General features: G+C 48.3%; 2 protein-coding genes across 2 annotated transcripts; one reads left to right on the forward strand and one right to left on the reverse strand.

Moving 5' to 3' along the window:
- The first annotated feature begins 1,725 nt into the window (after window positions 1-1,725).
- On the forward strand, window positions 1,726-8,289 carry LOC144138238 (uncharacterized). Its single transcript, XM_077670427.1, has one exon. It carries the CDS (start codon window positions 1,745-1,747, stop codon window positions 2,990-2,992), a length of 1,248 nt encoding a protein of 415 aa, XP_077526553.1. The 5' UTR covers window positions 1,726-1,744; the 3' UTR covers window positions 2,993-8,289.
- A 4,064-nt stretch (window positions 8,290-12,353) lies between these two features.
- LOC144138240 (uncharacterized) lies at window positions 12,354-14,523 on the reverse strand. The gene has a single exon (XM_077670428.1). The coding sequence runs from the start codon at window positions 14,367-14,369 to the stop codon at window positions 12,801-12,803; it is 1,569 nt and encodes a 522-aa protein (XP_077526554.1). The 5' UTR covers window positions 14,370-14,523; the 3' UTR covers window positions 12,354-12,800.
- Window positions 14,524-21,638: the final 7,115 nt, after the last annotated feature.

Below are 21,638 nucleotides of genomic sequence, written 5' to 3' on the forward strand. Positions count from 1 at the left end.
AAAGATGCCGCAAAATTTTGACGCCGGCTTTCTTAAAAATTACGGTGAAAGCGCAGCTCAGCGTTTCCGACCAAGGATGCCAAGATGCAGCACAAGTTGTCGCGCAAGTAAACCAAAACATTTAATAAATGTTACAATGCCAACAATATATTCCAGGAGCAGCTGCTTAACCAAATAGTTCTCGCTTAAAACTAACCACGGTATTACGTATACAACACTCGTGTTTGACAACATCGCGAAACTGCACACATCAAGACAACTTAACGGGCGTTTGTGGCTGGAAATAAAGCTATTTTCAGAATCACTGTCACAAATACATCAAAATCATGTCACAGCGCGGCGGTATCAACGGGCGGAACAATATGTGACCAATGAAAACGGCACAAATAGCAAATACTTACAAAAATGAGGGCTACACAAAGAAGCTCGAAGATCGGCGCCCAGCCGCAAACTGACCGTTGGGGTTGGCGCCAAAATGATTACTCTTCAACCCAGCGCGCGCCCAAGCTCATGCGAACGCTGCGGAGGAGGTAGAGGCAGAGAGGAAAGCCACTGTTTTCCCAGTCCATGGAGTCACATCAGGCCATACCGAGGCATTTTTTTTTACCTGAACTGGATGCACTGGTGCAAGGAGTGAAGCATATGTTCATTTTTTTTACTAATTGATATCCTCAGTAACCCTCTGCACTGTTCTGCACGACACTGCACTAATCTGCACCAGTTCAGGTAAAAAAAATGCCCCTACTGTTGGCGCCAAACCTGATTTCTCTCAAACCAGCGCGTGCCCAAGCGCGGGACTGTACGGCCGGCTACAAGAAGGCTAGAGGAAGAACTGCTAACAGCAGTTATCAGAAATACGTTTTAAAGACGTCGTTGTCTGAGGGATATTATCCTTGCAATGATTGACTTCTAGAAGCCATCTTTTCCTGTCTGAAATCCCTTTCTGACGTTTCCTCCATAAATACGACGTTTTCTAGACATTCTGTGCTACCTGGGCGGGGTCGGCAGTGGCGAGAAAAGACCCCTTGAGCCCTTGCCCTTTTTTCTTTCCCTCTCATATGGGGCGAGAAGGCAGTGGATCTCCAAGCAACTTTCCGCAGCCGCTGTCTGCGGCTGAAACCTGTCTGAATGAACAAAAAGCCGTGGGGGGATGCTACACAAAGGAACGTCGCACAATACGACGGGAAACTTCTCCACCCGCCCTTGGGGACAGCGCCGCGAAGTTCGCCTTTTACATCGCAAAGTGAAGACAGCCTTACCTGCTCGTCTCAACGAACAGAATGAAGAGGACTCGCGAACAAGATTGACTTTGAACGAGACTGATCGTGATGCCTGGATCAAGGAACGCTTCATAACCAAACATGAAATACGAGTGGTGTAGGGAGAAAATTTGTAAAAAAACACCAGTGGCATTTTTTTTGTAAACTAGAACTTAAACATTTTGATTCACTAGTCAGAAATATCATGCTTCGATGAAAAAAGAATTGTGGGCAACTTAATCAGTCCGGCTGGTGCGTACGGAATAACTGTGTGGTCACATAACTACAAAAAAGGGGTTTTTTTTAAGTGCGAATGCACTTTATAAGCGACCCCAAACCATCCACCGCCGGCGTCGGCGGCGGCGTCCGCAGTGCTCTTTAAAGAAAAAACAGCATCCGGCGCCAGGTTTCGATCCGAGGACTTTGCGGGCCGCAGCGCGACCCGCAAAGTCCTGTTCCGGTTCGCGCAGCGATCGGACGTGGTGATGGCTGGCTCCGAGCCAGGTGATTCTGCGGCTATGTTCAGCCGCGGTGACCGGTCCTCTCGTGCGCCTTCGGGCTACAGGTTTTTGCTTCCGACATTGCCTTCAGGGGATTCAATGAAGACCTGCTTGATCCTACACTGCGACCTTGGCGGAAGGCCTTACACGATTGAAGACTTCCGCACGCCACTTCAACAGTTTGGCGTGCTCAAGGATATTGGAGGCATCGGTCCTTTCCAAATGGGACATGTGTGGCTTATTAAGCTGCGCACGCAAGAAGCAAAACAACGTCTGATAACCGCCGGAGGAATTCAGGTCAAGGGGCGTTTCTGCGCCATCATCGACCCCGCCCACCAGGAACTGACAATCAAAGTGCATTGGGTGCCATTTCATGTATCGGACGAGGCTGTGCGCAGGGCTTTCACCGAATTCGGGGACGTCAAGGACGTGCGCCAAGACACCTGGGCAGCGGCGGGTTTTGAATCCGCCGAGTCGACGACAAGGTTGGTGCGTCTTACGCTACGTGAAGACCTATCGCCCGACGAGCTCCCACACCTTTTCAAGTTATTCGGGGGTTCCGTGCTTGTTGTAGTGCCTGGACGTGCACCTGTATGTCTGCGCTGTCGTAGGAGGGGTCATATCAGAAGGGACTGCAGAGTTCCGAAGTGCACCCAGTGCCGCTCGTTCGGACACGAAGCCCGCGACTGCGTACGCACATACGCTAACGTCACTGGGCGTCCCGAAGAGCAGGAGGTGCACCCCGACGTCATGGACGTCGAGGAAGCGGAGAGGGCGGCAACGGCGGCGTTAGCTTCAGCAGTGACTGTCGCACAAGGCAACAAAGAACCGGAGAAAGCGTTTGACATAACTCCGCCCTTTCCTACGCCGCCTGATGAAGTACGTGAGGGAAATACCAGCGACGGACCTCAGAAAAATGGGGACGACACATCCAAGGCAGTGGAACTTGACAAGAAGAAGGAGGACGACGCTGCTAGCCAGCACTCGTCAGAATCGACTTTGACCCTACCTAGCGACGGCTACCAGACCGCGGAAGACACCGAGGGAGCGGCCACGAAGGATAAACAAGGGACGTCCTCGAAGCGCCCGCGTGAGCTGACCGAACTGGGTGACGAACAAAAGCTGCAGCGCTTGGAACACGAGTGGAAGGTCGCAACCGGAAAAAAGGGCAAGTACGCATCGGGGCAACTACGCTCTTCGTCAACATCTCGGGTTTCCCGACGGGCTACTTAACAGCCCTGTCTAATGTAAGTGCCGTGGTGTAGGTGTGCTGTTTTACAAAAAAAAAAAAAAAAAAAAAAAGAGGGCTATGGCATTTAAAGCGCCTGTTTGTGTAGCTACGCTTAATGTCCGAGGCCTCAATTCGAAACAGCGACAGTTTCAACTTTCTAAGCTCATGGAGGATAGGCAGTTAGACATACTAGCAATCCAAGAGAGCAAAGTAGAAAGTGAACAGCACACTGACACTATGGTACAGCCTTTTAGGAGGTGTTTTGACGTGTGCGTTAGCCATGCGGTTGGTACGTCTGGCGGTTGTTGTCTTTTTCTAAGGAAGTCGCTGAATTGTGTAGTTCAAGGGGTAACGGCCTGTCAAGAAGGTCGTTTCATTAGTTGTGATTTTTGTTACGAGGGGTTACAGTTAAGAGCGGTAGGTGTGTATGCTCCCACTAAAGTGAATCAACGAAAGTGTTTTTTCGAGGGCCTGATCAAGACGCTCAATTGTGACCGACATGTCCTGTTGCTAGGCGATTTCAATTGCGTAGTCAACAAGGAAGATCGTTCGAATCAAAATGCCCCTTACGATTCTAGTGCTCAGTTTCTAAAAGAAAGCCTGAGCAACCTGCAACTCGAAGACGTAGTAAATGTGGCTAGTAATGCGCATACGGTCAGATATACCCACTATCAAGGCTCAAGCCATGCCCGTCTCGACCGAATATATTTATCGGCAAACCTTGCCCCTGAGTGTAGTCAATACGCTGTTGAACAAGTATCCTTCAGCGACCATTGCCTAGTATCAGTTACGGTGGGAGGGGTGAAACAACGAAGAGCAAAGTTTAACTACGAACTCTGGAAGTTTAATATCAAGCTACTACAAGACGAAAAGTTTCTTGAATTGCTAAAAGAAAACAAATCACTGGAAGATGCTAATGAACACAACATTATCGAAAAATGGGAACGTTTCAAACAACACGTCAAAATGGTGGCTATCGAGCGCTCTACCGAAATGAAATTTGAAGCAAAAAAGGAGGAGTCTGATTTAAAAGAATTACTAAACCGACTGACAGTTGAAGAAGCCAACGAGCCAGGCACTTTCATGGGAGACATACGTAACATAAAGGCCAAACTAGAAGCGATAGAAACAGAAAAATATAAAGGAGCATTGATAAGAGCACGGGCAGAGAATTACACTGCTGGCGAGATGCCAACAAAGCGTGCACTTGCGGATGAAAAACGCTACGCAAAAAAGAATGAGATAAGCCAAATAGAGTTTAACGGCGCAGTTACCGAAGAGCAACACGAAATACAACTCGCCTTTTTTTCAACATTACCAAGACCTTTTCTCTTACAAAAAGCCTCAAACAGGTTTCGACAGTCTTTTCCTCACGCAACTGCCGCAGCTGGAAAGCGAAGTTACAGAAGGACTTGAAGCGCCCATAACCGTTAGCGAAGTTGAAGAGGCAATAGGGAACCTCAATAATGGTAAATCCCCTGGACCTGACGGGTTAGGGGCAGACTTTTATAAAGCCTTCAAGTCAGACTTGGCAGTTTTTTTATGCAATGTTTTTTGTGAATCTTTCAGGCAGGGTTGTTTACCTCCCTCCTTCTCCAAAGCCCATACGATACTTATACCCAAAAGCGATGACCCAGAACAACTTATCAAAGTAACTGGTTTCAGACCGATCACATTAACAAACACAGACTACAAAATTTTCATGAAAGTGCTAGCTAAAAGACTACAATCGGTCATCAAAACATTAGTAGGGCCACATCAAACGTGTGGCATAAAGGGGAGGAGCATTTACACAAATATTCATGTTGTACGCAGTATTCTTGAATCGTGTGACATGGATTTCAGGCGAGTAGCAATGCTACAGATAGACTTCGAAAAAGCCTTTGATAAGGTTTGCCATGACATTTTGTTTAAAATTCTGAAACACGTCGGCATTGGTAAAGTCATTTTTGAAGGGGTTAAAATGGCATATCATAACTCGACCACCAAAATAATCGTTAATAAAAAACTAACAGATAGCGTTCACGTCCGTTCGTCGGTACGACAAGGATGTGCACTGTCATCCTTGCTTTTCTCTTTGTACATCGAACCCTTATGTGCCAAAATTAACAATAGTGATCTAATCAGAGGGTACGTTTTGGAGTCCAGTGACGTGAAAGTACTTGCTTATGCGGACGATGTCGCTTTTTTCTGCGTTGATCGTGAAAGTGTTTGTAATGCTTTGAGCATCACGCAGGAATTCTGTGATAAAACTGGCAGTTCGGTGAATTTTAAAAAATGCGTTGGTCTTTGGCATGGTGTTTGGCCAGCAGCACCAAGTGTTTACGAGCGGGTGTCTTGGTCAACGAAGCCTACGCGTTATCTCGGCATCCCTTTTGAGCATTACCGAGAAAATACGGCCTACTGGAACGAGAGAGCACACGATGTGCGCGAGCAAACGGAAAGATGGGGAGGTAGGAACATGTCCATATTTGCCCGTGCAACTGTCTGTAATGTTTTTTTTTTTATCGAAATTATGGTACGTTATGCAGGCATTGTATTGTTCTAGGTTAAATGTGCAAAAATTACATCGTATATTTGCAGTGTTTGTATGGCAGTCCCAGTTCGAAAGGACGAGTCGGAGCAATATTTTTAGACGGCTAGAAGGGGGTGGACTTGCACTGCCCCACTTATTTATTCGCCAACTTGTATCACGTTTTTCTTTTCTAAGAGACCAGTCTCACCCTTTTGTACGTGCTTTCTTGCAGATTAAGTTGGTCAATGCTTTACCTGATTTTGTTGTGTCCACAGTTCAAGGATCACGTACTAATGTCAGTTGTTTCTTGCGTGAAGTGGTTTTTGCTTACCGATTCTTGACTGCTCGTTTTTCTCGCGATTACCTGTCTTCAGTAACCCGCAAAAAATTGTCCAGAGATTTAACAGAATCCTTGTTTGCCGAGCCTCTGTATAGGACCCGATTCCGTGCTGGCCCAGGTCAGGATGTTTTAAAAAGAGTTAAAAAAATGACAGTACCGGGAGGGGTAAAAACCTTTTTTTACAAGCTGCACACAGAAACACTACCGGTTAAAACGTGGATGCAAAGCAAGGATATTTATCTGCCATGGGGTGCCGATTGCTTCTTGTGCAAGAAGCCAGAAAGTGTAGAACACGTTTTCTTGGATTGTTGGGATGCCGTCTTTTTTTGGGACGTCCTCCAACGAACTCTTAAAAAAGACCTTCCTCTAACATCCCACGGCATTCGGTACTTATCTGTCATGCCTGAAACTGTACCGTAAGCCACGGCCGCGACGGTGATATCAGTGTTAGACGCGCCTTATATCTTTAACGCATTCAAACTACGTCGTCAGCGGCGTGCGTTGGCGACTCAGCGGCGTTATAGCGGCTTGATAACTGCGTGGTGTACACGTGATACTACAAACCCGATGGAAGAGATGGAAGAGAAGGCGGCGAGGCGTTGGGCTGCGGGGGCCGAGCGCAAGCGCCGCAAGCGGGCCGACAACCGTGCATTCGCACTTTCACATTCTCCCCCTCGGGGAAATGCGGGGGAATTTTTCGTACATGTATGCTTTAAACAAGCGAGTTACCCCTGCAGCCTTGAGCACTATTAGCGAACACGATTACGTAATTTCTCGCCTGATCGCCGATAAAGCATGCCTTCGCCAGGAATGCCTTCGCACATGGAGTCCATCTCCCCCCCCCCCCCCTTCTTCCTCCCCCGTTAAACGGCTCCGAAAATTACATAGTATCACGACTAGAAATAATAGGATATCATTTCACAGTAAATCACGGAATATTACGCAAATTACGGGATATTACGGCTAGAAACTGCTCTTTCTAATGTTTTCTAAAATGTTTTCTGAGTGACTCTAGAGCAATCTCTCCCCTGCCCAAAGAACCACAACTTAATAGGAAATAAGCCGCAACGAGTAAAATAAATCTGCTTTATAATAGGTGTTGCTTGAAGTGTGTTAAAGAAAAACCTAACAATGAACACAAATCGTAAGATAAACTTTTGAAGCGCGGCATTAATATAATAAAAAAATTCAGTAAGTGCAGTAAATAGTCATTCACGACATATGATTTACCAAAATCAAAATACAACAATACGTTCAAAGCAAATAAGGCATACAAGAACCAGACCGAAGTAGGTGGCTAGTACCAACAAATATATTTTACATGACCTGCTCGAGACAGCTAGCGCACCGCTGGCGTTGTCTTATTACCGCTGTTTCCAGAAAACTGCACGTGCACTGCTTGCGTACTCAAACGCTTCGTCGTAGTTTTCTACCGTCGTTGTCTTCTTCCATCGTGGCACGTTAGGAGCACACTACGAGTAACCATATCTGTTCTTCAAAATGTTTTCGCATCGAAATGCCTTTGAACCGAGAAGTCCGTGCATCGGAAAGCCCGTGCGCCGAAACGTGCTTCACCGAAATGTCCCAGACCCCGTCATAACAGTAACAGGGAGACACTGAGATCGGATGATTCGTTTCAAATTAGCTCGATGGCATAGGCGCCAACAAAGTGGGCGCTGAAAGGCTCGATCCCCCCCCCCCTCTTCCCTCACCCTCCCCATTTTTCGAGGGCTTCGTGTCCTTACGCCGCACACGATGATGGGAAAAATATGGGTACGCAGCTTTTCAACAACAAACGCAACTCAAGGTTTTAAACGAAGTTCGCGTAATTGGAGGCTAAACATTGCGCTTCGGCTGATTATAAGGACTCGAATACTTCCTAATCGTCTTGCCCTTGCCTGTGAGAAGAATTCGGGCTTTGAGTTAGCACAATGTCTGCAAGGCACAAAATGGGAAAAAAGGAGTCATTTCAATTACATTTGAACCAGGATGTAACTAACTTCCATGTGACGAATTCCTGGATTTAACAAAGTTTTTCAAATCCCCATTGCCAGCCTCATTGAAAACGATGCGTTTTCGACCTGACCTCTATATAACGAAGGCATGGCAACAGTTACACCTTCATGTAACGAATTCGCTACGCTGATGAGCCATCGTTTTTTGCACTTTTTCTGAAAATTGGCTGGAGATATGCACTATATTAGCGAACATTGCCCGCGCTGCAAACTACCGTGTGTTTCCAATGTGAGTGTGGTGTCGCTTAGGTGCTAGGCCCAACTGTCGGTGAGTATATTCGCGCGTCTCCACTGATTTCTGAGGTGTAGGTTCGTTGGTGATGAGTTCTGCTACTAGAAAGCAAAAAGATTTGTCTTTTCAAGACAAGCTCGCAATGTCAGGTGCCGTCTCCGCAGGCAAGTAGGATCAACGTTGTCGTTCGGTACAGCATGCCAGCTAGCACCTTCTCAAAAAGTTTGAGTGCACAATTAAATAGCATCAAGTTCGCGAAAAGGCGCCCTTTCAGCACACGTTTGCTCCTTGAAACTGGTTAAAGCAGCGAAGAGTGTCAAAAGGCAAAATTGATAGTTACGTTACGCTTGCGAATACAGGGGTATAAGTGACCTTGATTCTTTGGACTGCCGTGTACTGAAAAACTTCGTGGAAAAGCAGAAGCCGCAAATAGAGCATTTTTTTCACTCTGAAATAAATTCTTGAAGGGAGAGTTCACTGTCCCTGATGTCAAGTATTCTGATTTATTTTCAGCTTCATTTACGGGTGCCTTAAATCGAAACTTGCATATAATGAAAACCTGCATGTAACGAAAATTTTGAATTTTTATCAACTTCTTTACATACAGGTTTAACTGTACGCGTAACTCTATATTTCGACGTGGTGCGTGCTTTTACACGGCGGATAAACCAAGGCTTGCATCAAAATTGACGAATTGATTACGTCTGCCGCAAAGGGAAGTTTTCAAAGTTTCAATTTCGTCGCCTAAATATTTTTATGAAGTTTCATCAAAGGTAATACAGTTGACAAACATTATAGCTTTTGCAGTGAATTAACAACACCGCAGCAGCAGACATCAAAATATTTAGGCAGCAATCGTGCCGCCAGCGCAGCGCTATGGGGAGGAATTGGAGCGACAGCGGAGTGCAGTTTGTTGTTAAAAGTTGAAATCCACTCTAGAAATACAGTTATGCGGCTACAAAGGAAGGCTGTACAGCTTGGTTAGATACTTCGCAAGGGTCCCGGTGCTTGATTTCACCTAGGGTCCACCGCCCATCGACATCATGAAGTCGATTTCCCGACTAAACTTATAACCAGGAGGCTAGCCGTTTGTAGCGCGAGCGTGAGCGTAGGGCATCGATAGTGAGCACTTACGCGCTCGTATAGGCTCAAGGCAGGAGCATGGATATATGGTTAGCAACCGCCACCAAAATGTTACAGAGAGGAAGACGTGAAACGAAGATGTATTTACAAGGCGTATTTACACCCGCCTTGGTGGCTCAGTGGCTAAGGCGTTGTGCTGCTGGGCACGAGGACGCTGGTTCGATTCCCGGCCGCTGCGGCCGCTTTTCCGATGGAGGCGAAAAGCAAAAACGCCCGTGCGTACGAGATTTAGGCGCACGTTACAGATCCCCAGGTGGTCAAAATTAATCCGGAGCCCTTCACTACGGCGCGCCTCATCGCCTGCGTTGCATCGGCGCGTTAAACCCTACAACCCATCAACCAACAAGGCGTATTTACATAACAGAAGGCTCCGCGCAGACCAAGAACGCCAGAGCTTCGGCTTCTTCCTTTTCAATACATGTACACCTCAGAGTCGATCTGAGCGCGCCCAGCGTGTTGTTTTGGCTACAATTTAGCACACGTGCGAGCAGGCTAGGCACTGGCGTTCGTGTCTTCTTCCTCTGTGGCTGATGCACCATAACAATGCTGTTGTACTTTATATGGCTAATGCGAAACAAAATAACGCGAAACTGAGGTGTCGCAGTTTCGCGTTGCATGCGCAGGGCAACTCTGGCTTTCACTGTAGGTGTGAGTTCGTTACAGATCTACCAAATCATCCAATGGGTGTTAATTCGATCGCCGCATTGATAAGAAGCAGCTCTCGCATTTTTGTTTTCTGCTTCAATGGCGCAGAATTTGCGGTGCAAACGTGACAGGAATGCAAAAATTACACATAACACTGTCAATTCCTATTCATTTTTTTCTATTCCTATTCATTCCTAGTCATTCATTCATTATTTCATTCATTCATTCATTCATTCATTCATCCTAGTCATTCATTCCTAATCATTCCTAGTCAGTTCCTAAAATAAATTTAACTTCATATGATGCTTACTGAAAATAGTTAAAAGCGTGCTTTCGTGTATATTTGAAGTAACCTGCATTTGACTTGCAAATCGTTGTTTCCCGGCAACAAGTGTATTTCTCGATGACGCAAAACACCTTCTGCTGCTCTGTGCTGTCGCTCTTTCTTGCGCTCGGTGCAGATGACAGAAAAGAAAAATACCAGGCAGCCTCACGCCAGAATACAAGACACAAGAACAGGCTTTTGACGCACTTCCCCTGCAGGTCTTGAGAGGGGGAGCAAGCCCCCACCCGCCGCGCGCACCCGCATGATACACGCCTTGCAAAACGAGGGGAGCGGCGGTGGGCAACAATAGGACTGGTCATAAATGGGACCGGTTGTAGACGGAGCTATTCCTCTGAGGGAACAAAAGGCAACTGAGGGGAAAGCCGCCTTGCCTGAGAAATGTTTCGCGCGGACTCGCAGCGGCCAAAACCACAACTGATGACACGATTGGCGCTGTAATTTACCCTCCTCAACACGTTGGCTTGCCCATGTCCTGGGCTGGGCTGGGCTCATAACACAAAATAAACACGCACGCATACACACTTGCAACATTTGTCTCAGCACATCTCCGGCGGCGTCCAAATGCAGTCAAGCACTGAAATAATGTGGCTGCGATTTTTAAAAGCATTGGCGTAGCCAGGATTTTATATCGGCTGGGGAAGGGGGGGGGGGGGGGTTGAGCCGCCAGAAGTTGGCCGCGGAAGACACGCCAAAGATAGCAGAATCGGTGGCGACACGCCGACGGCACGAGATGCAAAGTTCTATATATGTGAAATAAGGAAATAACCCGAAATATCCTCCCCCCCCCCCTTTAATATGTCAAAATGGTGAAGAGGGAGCCAGAAGAACCGACCGGTACGTGCTGGAGCCTGGAAGCGTTATCTGGCGCGTGCGATTCACGTTCGCGCGAATCACCCGTCCTGGATGACCCCCCCCCCCTCCCCCTTCCCACTTCCCTCACGAGAAATTTCGGGGGGAGGACTTGTTTTGACCCCCTGTACCCCTGAAGACTTTGGTAAAAGCCAGTTGTATTGTGCAATTAGTTTGAACATTTCGCTAATGCTTCAAGCATAACATCACCCTGCCGTTGTAACATAAATGTTATGCTTATGTTCAGATTTATTATGTTACCTGACAGTATTACCTCGAGCATTTTAATAACGTTAAATTTCTAAAATTACTTCAACGTTATGCCTTGAACATTGTAATAATGTTGCAATAAAGATGTTACCTATAACGTTGCTTTGCGGGTACTTCTTAACATTATAATAATGTTTACATTTTTACATCCCATTAATGTTCTGCCGTGAACATGCCCTGAACGTTATTATAATGTTTCAATTTGTACATTACTTTAATGTTGAGTCCTGAGCATTTTAATAACGTTACCATTTCTAACATTGGGGATAAGTTGTTTCCTGAACATGTCCTGAACGTTATTATAATGTTTGTATATTTACATTACTTTAATGTTGAGTATGAGCATTGTAATAACATTAGTATTTCTAACATTGGTTTTAAGTTGTTTCCTAAACGTTAAGTAAATGTTGGGAACAAAACGTTAACATACATGTTTGTTTTCAACGTAAAAATAACGTTTCTAACATAACATAAACATTGAATGTTTTTTTTAAACGTTACATAAACATTAGGCAGTTTTAGCATATCGTTACCGTGTTTGCGTTACCGTCTACCGTGTTACCGGAAGCACTAGCGACGGTGAAGCCTGTGCCGGTAAGTTACCGTCCGCGGTAACTCTCGCGCTGCGCAGTCTACTCCCGCAAACACGGTAAACGGTAACGTAAACACGGTAACGATATGCTAAAACTGCCTATTGCCTCGTAACATTTAACGTTATTTAAACTTTCGCAACTTCCAGATAACGTTATTCTAATGTTCTGTGCTACTTGGGTAAAACTATGGGCGTTAACGTTAACATACATGTTAACATACGTTGAAAACGTTAACATACATGTTTGTTTTCAACGTAAAAATAACGTTTCTAACATAACATAAACATTGAATGTTTTTTTTAAACGTTACATAAACATTGCCTCGTAACATTTAACGTTATTTAAACTTTCGCAACTTCCAGATAACGTTATTCTAATGTTCTGTGCTACTTGGGTAAAACTATGGGCCCGTTGCCTCCGGCAGAAATGGGAAGTCCTCTAAACAACAACACCCCGAAAGCCAACGTAAAAGTATTTACTGCGGTCACTTCCTACACATTGAAATGGTAAAAACTGCGAACTTTTTGCGCATGTACTTTGATTCCCTGATACTAGAAGTGAACTAGCGCTAGTCCCATCTGTTCTTCCTTTGCCCTGCATCGGTTTTTTGTGCCTAATTCTATTTGTACGATGAACCAGGTCGCCCAACAACAAGTATTATGAAGTAAAATACTTTTTTCAATCAGCAGTACAAACAGCCCGTTACGCAAAAGCAGTGCTTATTTAATTATCGTAACATTTAAATCAATAAATAAAGTACAGGTCCTCTTCTGAAGAAGTTAGGATAAACGCAAGAGTGAAACTGGGTCGTTCCACTTATCACAGTCCCACCAAGGGCTTGCAGTAGGCCATTAGTGGGGCGCTACATAATGGTGCTCAAGCGACACTTGTGCAGCCTCGAGCAGCCATCGTCAGACTTTTCCACCTTGTAGAAGTACTCGGCGTAGCCATGGCGCTGGCTCAGAAGCCGTAGGAACTCTTCGTCGTGCGTGATGACGATCATCTGGAAGTTGCGCTGGCGCATGCGGTCCTGGACGATCTTGGCCAGCGAGAGCGCCAGCCCCTGGATGTTGCTGCGGTCCAGGTTGGTGGTGGGCTCGTCCAGCGCCAGGATGCCGCACTTCTGGCAGAAGGTCTCGGCCAGGGCCAGCCGGATGATGAGCGATGCCAGCACCTTCTGGCCGGCACTGCAGCGGCCGCGCATGTCCTGCTCCACTGTGCCCCTGGTCATGACCACCCGGTAGTTGTACGTCCGCCGGGAGCTCTCGAGGCCCTTTTCGTCTGTGTCCGTCTTGATCTGGATGTAGTCGATGTCGTCGACGCAGTAGGTGCCCTGCCAGAGCTCCTTGATGACCCGGTTGATGTCCTTCATCTTCTCCTCGTGGTACTTGAGCACGGCAAAGTTGAGCGCCCGGTAGTACATGTCCAGGTCCCTGCTGATGTTGACGTTCATCTCCGTCAGAGCCGTCATGTACTTCTTTCCAGCGTCCTTGAAGTGCCCGCTGAGCTCCTTCTTGGCGGTGTCAATCTTCACTCGGAGCTCACCCGAGTGAAGGTTCGAAGTAATTCGGCGCACCTCGTTCTCTGTGTATTGCAGCTGCTCCTTTTCCGCTCGCAGCTTCTGCTGAAGGCCGCGCTCCTGGTCCTGTTTGTCTTCAAGGGCCCTCCATGCGGCGCGCAGCGGTTCCAGGCTCTCCTCAATGTCGCGGATCGTCTCCGCGCAGTCCTCGAGGCGTTGCTCAGACTTGGTGACCTCCTCTTCGTACTTGTCCGCCTTCTCCTTGTTCGCTCGCAGGTACTTCAGCGTCTCCTTCATGGACTTGGCGCCGTTCGCGAACTCGATCTTCTGCTTGCGAATTTGCTCCAGGGTCTTGATGTACTGCGTGGCTGCGAATATGTTGTCGAACGTGGTCTTCAGTGTGCGGCTCTCGGACAGCGGCCAGTTCGAGTCTGACTGGTGACAAAAGATAACGTTCTCCAGAATGACGCGCGGCACGCCCAAGAGCTCCATGACGGTAGCGCCCACGTCGAAACATTTGGGCGTGGCCGTGGTCCTCGAACCGTCGCTGTTGTACTGCACGAGAGCAGTGTCGACGGTCTTGAACCTGACGCTCGCCTTGTTTTGTTGCAAGAGGAAACTTCGCGTTAACACGTTGGCGCGGCCCGTGACGTCGATGAACTTGAGCTTGATCTGCGCGTTGACTTCCATCTCGCGATTCAGCTTGGGGTCGTGGATGAACACCTTGCCCTGGCCCGGCGGCAGGTCCCCCGTGGTCGCGTTACGCAGGCACTCGATGATGGTCGTCTTGCCGGTGCCATTGCTGCCCAAGATCAGTGTGAGGGGCGAAAAAAACGTCATCACCTGTCTGTCGGTCTCTCGTGGACCGAAACTCCTGATGCCCTGAATCTGCAGCTTCTCGAGCATCGACATTTTGCGGCTGTTTAGGGAAATGCTGCTAAACAAGCGCACAGTTTCAGGTAAGACTAGAAATCGACATTCCCGCGCGGTTTCTACAAATCGCCCGTGCGGCTTGTCACTGCACGCGCCTTTCTGCTCTTTCGAATGGAAACTGAAAGCGCAAAATAGACACGGACAAAGAAAGGGGCAGAGACACATGCGCAGAGACACTTATAATCGCCTGAGATAACAGAGTTCTTTTTGAGAAAGGGATACAGAGGGTGTGCTCACGCAGTGAGACTGCAACCTATCTATTTTTTCAGCTTCTATAATTTCTCTTGTTAATCTATCTTTATTCTTGCCGATTATGATACATTTGTCGAAGAGCGGTTCGCAGTGCGGTTTGTGGTGACACGTGGAACAGTGATGCGCTAACCATCCGCCACTCCCGTTTTTGACATTGCTAGAGTGCTCGCGAAGCCGGTCATTAACACAGCGACCAGTCTGCCCAATGTAATTATTGGCTCGGCAGCTTGCGATGACGACATAGTCCGACCTCGTCCGAGGCGAAGCACTCATTTCATGGTTGGCCGCCGGAATGTCCGCGGTTTTTGACGGCGGCGGTTTGGTTTAGAGCGTCGTCGTTACCATGGTTACTTCAGCGAGTGGGTCGCACATGAGAGGACGACGTCCTTTTTTTTTTAAGCAACGTTTTCCGTCTTTACGGACTTTGAGCAGGAGATACTGGTGATTGCGGAAGTCGACCTTGCATGCGCGAGAGTTTCCGTGAACGGTAACTTATTTTTACCGTCGCTACATAGCGATACAGAGGCTAGAATTTCTACCGACTGTGGTAGCGAGCCCCCTGCGCCGGCAAAATGTACGCTCGCGTTTTGATTAGATTACCGGAAAGTTCCGAGTGAACGCCCTCCCCCGAAACATCGCCCACCCCCTTTTACGGGTGAAATATTCAATTTACTGAAAGACGCGCGCCCACCCCGTAAAATCCATGGCTTTAGCGCCGATGAGTGAACAAAACAAACCCGAATCATCTCTTCATGTGTAGATGCGGTCACTTATTCGTCCTTTCCGCGCTTGACCCGAAATTTCGCCCATCTCGTATTTTTCACTTGACATCACTGTACTTAAATTTGGGTGGCCGTTCTTCCGGAACTTTACGGCACAGCAAATGCGCTGTGCTCTGCGCTTCATGCAAGCAATCTTAGTTGATGTTGTTTACTACATTCTTGCTAAATGATGATCAGGAGCACGATAAATGACAATTTTTTTTAGAATGAGCGAGCAAAATTTCCGCCCCTACTCCAGCTTCCCACGCTTCCAATGGTTCAGATGCCTTTATGAACTAGCATAGCTCTTTTATGCTTTCAAAATCGTCTTGGGCAAGGTAATATAGGTAACTGCGGAATCATTACAATATATCTTACTCATTTTATATCGAAATATTTAGCGGTGGCGTGAATTCTGGTTAATGCAATACTTGGTCCTAATTCTTCCCACTAGATGGCGGCGTCAACGTCATGTTTTCGATTTTGTTAAGCTCTACAGTAGAAGTATACGGCTCTTTTAAAAAAAATTATTGTATTGTGAGAGTTCAATCTAAGACGTCTAAGATTCAAGCCATTTCAATTCAAGCGTAAGCGAACAGTTCTGGGCAACAAACGTTTGTGTCATTTGCTTTGCGACAAATTCGCCAGATGTCGCTACTCGGCAGAGCCGGTAAGCCGGAATGCGGAAACCGCAGAGTGCAATCCTTTCGTTTTCAGCGGCAAACGGCTACTCTTGCTTCATTTAACACGGTAAACGGTAAAGCGCGCTAAGGACACTAGGCAACAGGTTCATTCAGAAGGCCGGTGCAGCAAACAACACTTTCCTGCGATCATGACTTGATGGGAAGCAATGAAATGAAACTCTTTGGCAGTTGTCGTTACGGGATGAGCATGCTCTTGCCCTTGTCGCGACCGCCGCAGAGAATCAGCTGCGACAGCGTTTGGGCTTGAACTGATTTATTCAGCCCGCGTGAGCGCACTTGAGCGTGCGCCTCGTGATCACGAGCAGTGCCCGGCGTCGTCTCCTCCTTCGCCGTCGGCGCGGCGCTCGCGCGCCGTTCGTTACCACCTCTGAAACAACGTCGAGGCTACGCTCGAAACACAGATGGTGCAAAGAATCCTTTCGGGTACAGCGTCCAAGAAAGCAAATGCAAAGAAAACTGAGACACGGAGTGCTGAGCGATCACGCTGGCTGCAAGCGTCGTTGCTCCTGCGCTCACTGTATCCTTCCGCCGAGAACGGAGGAGCGTCAAGCCCGGTTTGGCCCGGTGTGTAAGTGCTTTACACTCCGGTATAAAACAAATATGTGTGACTGTGTAAAAGCACCCACACACAAAAGATGTTTTTTGTAGGTTTCTGATGTTTTTACGCTCGTAAAAAATTGATTAAATCAAGAGCGTACAAACACGTCACGATTAGTTCAAGAAATAGCCGTTGCGCTCCGATACCATCGACCCCCCAAAAAACCCCATCTCAGGGGCCCTTTAAAACCACCTGCAGAAGGAACACATGAGACAAGCATTGAACATTAAGTGTTGTTTACCGGCAGAAAGCACCATCCCACAGGGAATTTACACACAGTCTGTGCATTAGCCACACATTGTATCCATGGTGACACATTGTAACTGCAGCTTTGCGATGGAGGATTGTCTCCTTGCTCCTCTCAGCCTTCAAAGCTGCAGTGCATGTTCAAATGGGCACTCTGCATGTCTGCCACAGGTCCGACCTGCAATCACATTTCCCGTGCTAGCGTGCCGCAACTGTCAACTGGCTGGTGAAGCAGCGGTGCGACGACAAACGAAAGTTTTCGCTCGGATCGAGTCAAGTCTTAGTGTATGACAGAACAGGCTTTCTCTCTAAGACCCCCTTCCTCTTGGCGTACTGCACAACGTTCCGAAAGTCATTTCATGAGAGTGACATATGTAAGTAAAAGTAAAGCATTTCAGTAAAACTAAACGAAGTAAAACACAAGGTAATGGAGATGACTGGTGTAAACGGCCGGCCAGGTTTTCAAAATGTATGATAAGAAATGAGATGTAAAAATTTGACGTCGGTAAGAAACTCAAAAACGCGTTTTACTGAAAACATGGGCTCGTCGCCTAAAGAAATGACGGGTATTGTCGAATATGCCGTGTGTAAATGTTGGGAAGTGCTTGCGTCGTGTTGTGTTAAGTGCCTTGCAATGAATGAGTGTATACGGATAGGGCCTCTCCACGCCTGCTACACAGTGGTCTTAAAGACGCCGTGAGCTTCTAGTCAGTGTATGCCGGCATTGATTCATTTATGGCTTGCAGTTGCGCAGGCAAGCGCGCGATCTTTCAGTGTCCATTTTATATGCCTGTCCAAAGCAGTTCTGAGTAGTGACCAAGCTGCTCTAAGACAGGAAGTTCCGTAATGGGTGACCTGAAGAAGCGGATCTAACCTGCCCTGAGCTGTCCACAATTCAGCGGGACAGGCAAACTAAGAAGGAGCAGACGATTTGTCGTCTGCGCGTACCGGTGGCGCGCCTTGGCGCGCAAGAACGCTGCATTTAGAACTCTACTAATTGTTATTTCGTTATAAATTATTTCAGCTAATGGTAATTTGCAACGTCGGCCAAATTATTTACAAAATTTCTCGCTTGCTTCGGGAACCGTTGTTGACGCAGCAAAACGCGCCTTTTATGAGTGTTTCTTCGCGTTCACAGCTAGACGGGAAGCTTTTTAAATGCTTATCCTGATTGCAGAAGTGCTGTGAAGTGGGCACAGGACAATGGAAATGAACTGTTCACATCGCGTTGCGCTACCAGCAATTTTGGAGATACTCGACTCTCATTGTGAATAAGAAGAAACGGTGGCGTATCTTGCTGTGAAATTCACATGCCCGGATGCAGACCGTATTTCCGTGTACTTTGTAGCGTTGTTCCAACCTACAGCGATGACGAGTTCAAATGCTCTTTGAGACTACCTAAAGGGACGTTTACCGAGTGCAGAAACGCCGGCCGATACCAGGAGATAGAACCATCATCATTGCGTCTGGTCCCAATCTAGAGCCCATCGCAATTGCTTCAGCGAGCGGACATTCTAACATTTCATGATGGCATCAAAACATTGCCATTACCATGTACCTACTGTCAGACGCGAAAACCTGGTGGCCTTAACAAAACACCGCTGCCCCACCTTCGTCAAACACCGGATACAGCAGACGAGGCCGCCGTTCTCGCACTGAGCAGACGATCAACTGACGCGAGAACGAGCGAGAACTGGCGAGAACGCCAACGAGACTGCGAGCCTGTTGTGTCGTCTGCTCGCCTTTCTGTCGTCTGCTAGCGCTGCTCCTATCGAACAGCGAGGGCAGATTGGGCAGCTCTCTGGTGCAAAAGAAATACATTGAGCAGTTTCGGGATTGGTGGGCGGAGCCAAAGCGAAGCTGCTCCCGCAAATATTATAGGGAGCTGTTTTGGAGCTGCTTAGAAGTGCTCTGAGAAGGCGGATAAAATAAATCTACTAGCAGTGTCTTTTTAAAAATAGACGTGGGTGTACTTTTTGCGACAGCAAACAGAAAATTCGGGGAAGCTTGCACGCACGCGCAAGACTTGAATGGCCAAGCTGTTGCAGGTGAACATTGCCGAACACATAGTTAAGCTTCGGTATCATTGCCTATTTGCATAGTTGCGGTGCTACTCATGGGAGTGCCATCCGCCAGACCTACCACCACACCTTCGTTCCCGCATCGCTTCCTGGGAGGACTGGTTGAACCCGGGTCCTGGCGTAGATGTCAAATCGACGCAAGAACTTCTGGGGGCCCACTGCCTTCGTGTTAGTGCGAACCTCTGGGAGTCCTACGGACCAGCCATCTCCTAATGAAGAGACTGTGGCACGACAGGCCCGGACTAGGGCTGTTTAAAGAACAAAGTTTTCTCTCTCTCTTTATCTCGTCGTCACATGCATCGAAGAGCTCGTCACCTTCTTCGCAGTGAATGGTAGATGCGTAGTCATGCTCAGAATTTTAAGCTTCCACCAGCCCTTCGTTATCGACTCGAGGCTGCAGCGGTGGCGGAATCTGCAAGTCGTCTCGGGAAGTATTGGCACAGTCGTATCCATGTCTCCAGTTACTCATAATGACTTCTAGAGAATGCGGCGGGAGCTGTGACCTCTCCCAATCAATGTGTCTTTATATTTAGCATTATGTAATGCAAGAGTTTCTTTTTTTTTAAAGTCACTGCGTGAGCCGGGTACTCGGTGGTCACCGCGGTTCACGCGCTCACGAGCTGTTGTTGTTGTTGTAGTCCTTTATTAGGCGAGGGAAGGCCATGCGGCCAAAATAGGGGTAGGGGAAGGAGGGGAAGGGGGGAGTAGCCCAGTTAAAAAGATGATGCGTCCATGAAGACGACACAGGGGTTCCCTTCAGACCGCGGAGGTCAGGCTAAGGTGTAGATCTACCATTAGGAGATTTTCACGACCGGAGTAGGCCCGATTCTACACTAATCTTGAGAGACCACTCTCTACGCCGAACAGCCCAAGGGCTCTGATAAAATTCGGATCTTCAAATGGAGGATCATCTTCTGAGGCATCGGGAGGCATAGCATTGGTGAGGATAGGCCGGTACAGCAAAAACGCGGAGCAGCGCCAGATTAGGTGGTCAAGGGTGGCGAATACGGTCATTCGGCAGTGGGGACAGTAAGGAGGTGGAGACCCCGTTGGGTAAATCCATTTTCTTGTGATGTGGGGTGTGAGAGCTGCGTTGGCTCTAGCTTTGTTGACGAATACTTCCGCAGAGCGAGGCATCGGGGGAGCCAGAGCCAGGTAGCCAGGAGGGGTCACGGAAGAAAGACGGCACTTCCGTGCCTGGCGTGCGTGATCAAGTTGAAGGCGAGGGCAGAGGAAGGAGGGAGACGTGTTGTCAACCAGGGGAGGTGTACTATCAAGGCGCTCCCGTGCTGCATCATGTGCAGCCTGGTTGCCCCCATCCGGATCTGTGTGACCCGGAACCCATGCCAAACGGGTAGTGATCCCATTACGCGACAGAATGGCGGTCATATGTTGGATTCGGTGCACTGTTGGATGATCGGTGAAGGGTTTGCGCAGCTCTTGGAGGGCTTGGTGAGAGTCTGTGAGAATGCGGATGCGTGGAGGTGGCGGGTTTGCAATGGTGAAGGCCAAATGATCCAGTGCGCTAAGGATGCTCTGGAGTTCCGCTTCCAGGGGGGACGAGTTACAAGCGTGACGTGTGAGGGAGCCGTCCAGGTCCGGTCGAGCTGGGCAGCGCCAGGCCAGACCCATATGGGAAGAGGAGAGGCTAGCATCCGTGAAAATATCGACCTCGTCCGGCAATTTCGCTGCGAGGACGCGCTGAAGGGCCCTTTCACGAGCGGTACGACGGGAGCGCGGAATTCCGGTTCGTTGGTGGGCAACTGTAACAGGCGGGCTTACCCAAGGGGGAGGGGGTGGTGAGGCCGATGGAAGTACTGGAGGTACACGTTCGTCCCACGCACAGAGTGCAGTTCCCTGTTGTGTTAGTGTCCGCCGAAACCGATGTTGTTGCACGGCTTCCGCAAGGAGCTCTTCCATTGGAGGGACAGGGGCAGCTCGTTCAAGAGCGTCAATGCGAGTATGCCTCGGAAGTCCGGTGATAGTACGAAGCATGGACCGGTAAAGCACCGCTAAGTGCTTCTTGTGCGCCAAAGAGAGGTCATAAGCCGGGGCGCCATAAGTCAGACGACCGACGGCTACTGCCCTTGAGAGTGTGAGACACGCCGATTGGTTGGCGCCACCAAATTTGTTGGAAAGGCGAGAGATTAGGCGCAGCATCGGTTTCCAATTTTTGCGCAGCTGCGTTATCCATTGCCGAGCACTGTTGTGGCTAGCGAGGGGAACACCTAGTAGACGGATATGGCCACAGTGTGAGGCAATGGGTGTGTCGCCGATGTAGATAGTATGATGCATGTTGGCGGGCGGTCGGTGCTGACCGTGGACTAGGAGAAATTCTGTCTTCTCTGGTGCCAGCTCAAGGCCGAGGGTTGGGAGAGTGGTTGAGAGGCTGTTTACCGCCGCCTGCAATTCTGTAGCCATGTCTTCAGTGCATTTGTAGTCGGCGGCTTCAACCCACACTGTTAGATCGTCAGCGTAGATAGCAAAACGAGCCGCAGTGTCCCGTTCCAGGTTGCGGGCGACGCGTGCCATAGCCAAATTAAAAAGAACGGGTCCAAGGACAGAACCCTGGGGAACACCCCTGTCTAGATAAAATGTTCTTGGGT

Source organism: Haemaphysalis longicornis, unplaced genomic scaffold, assembly GCF_048455015.1.
Source record: "Haemaphysalis longicornis isolate Haplotype H1 unplaced genomic scaffold, Haemaphysalis longicornis Haplotype H1 scaffold_5, whole genome shotgun sequence".
Taxonomy (NCBI): Eukaryota; Metazoa; Arthropoda; class Arachnida; order Ixodida; family Ixodidae; genus Haemaphysalis; species Haemaphysalis longicornis.

What these genes read in the sequence shown, in the direction of transcription:
- LOC144138238 (XM_077670427.1), top strand. Translation starts at nt 1,745, where the DNA reads ATGGCTGGCTCCGAGCCAGGTGATTCTGCGGCTATGTTCAGCCGCGGT.
- LOC144138240 (XM_077670428.1), bottom strand. Translation starts at nt 14,369, where the DNA reads ATGTCGATGCTCGAGAAGCTGCAGATTCAGGGCATCAGGAGTTTCGGT.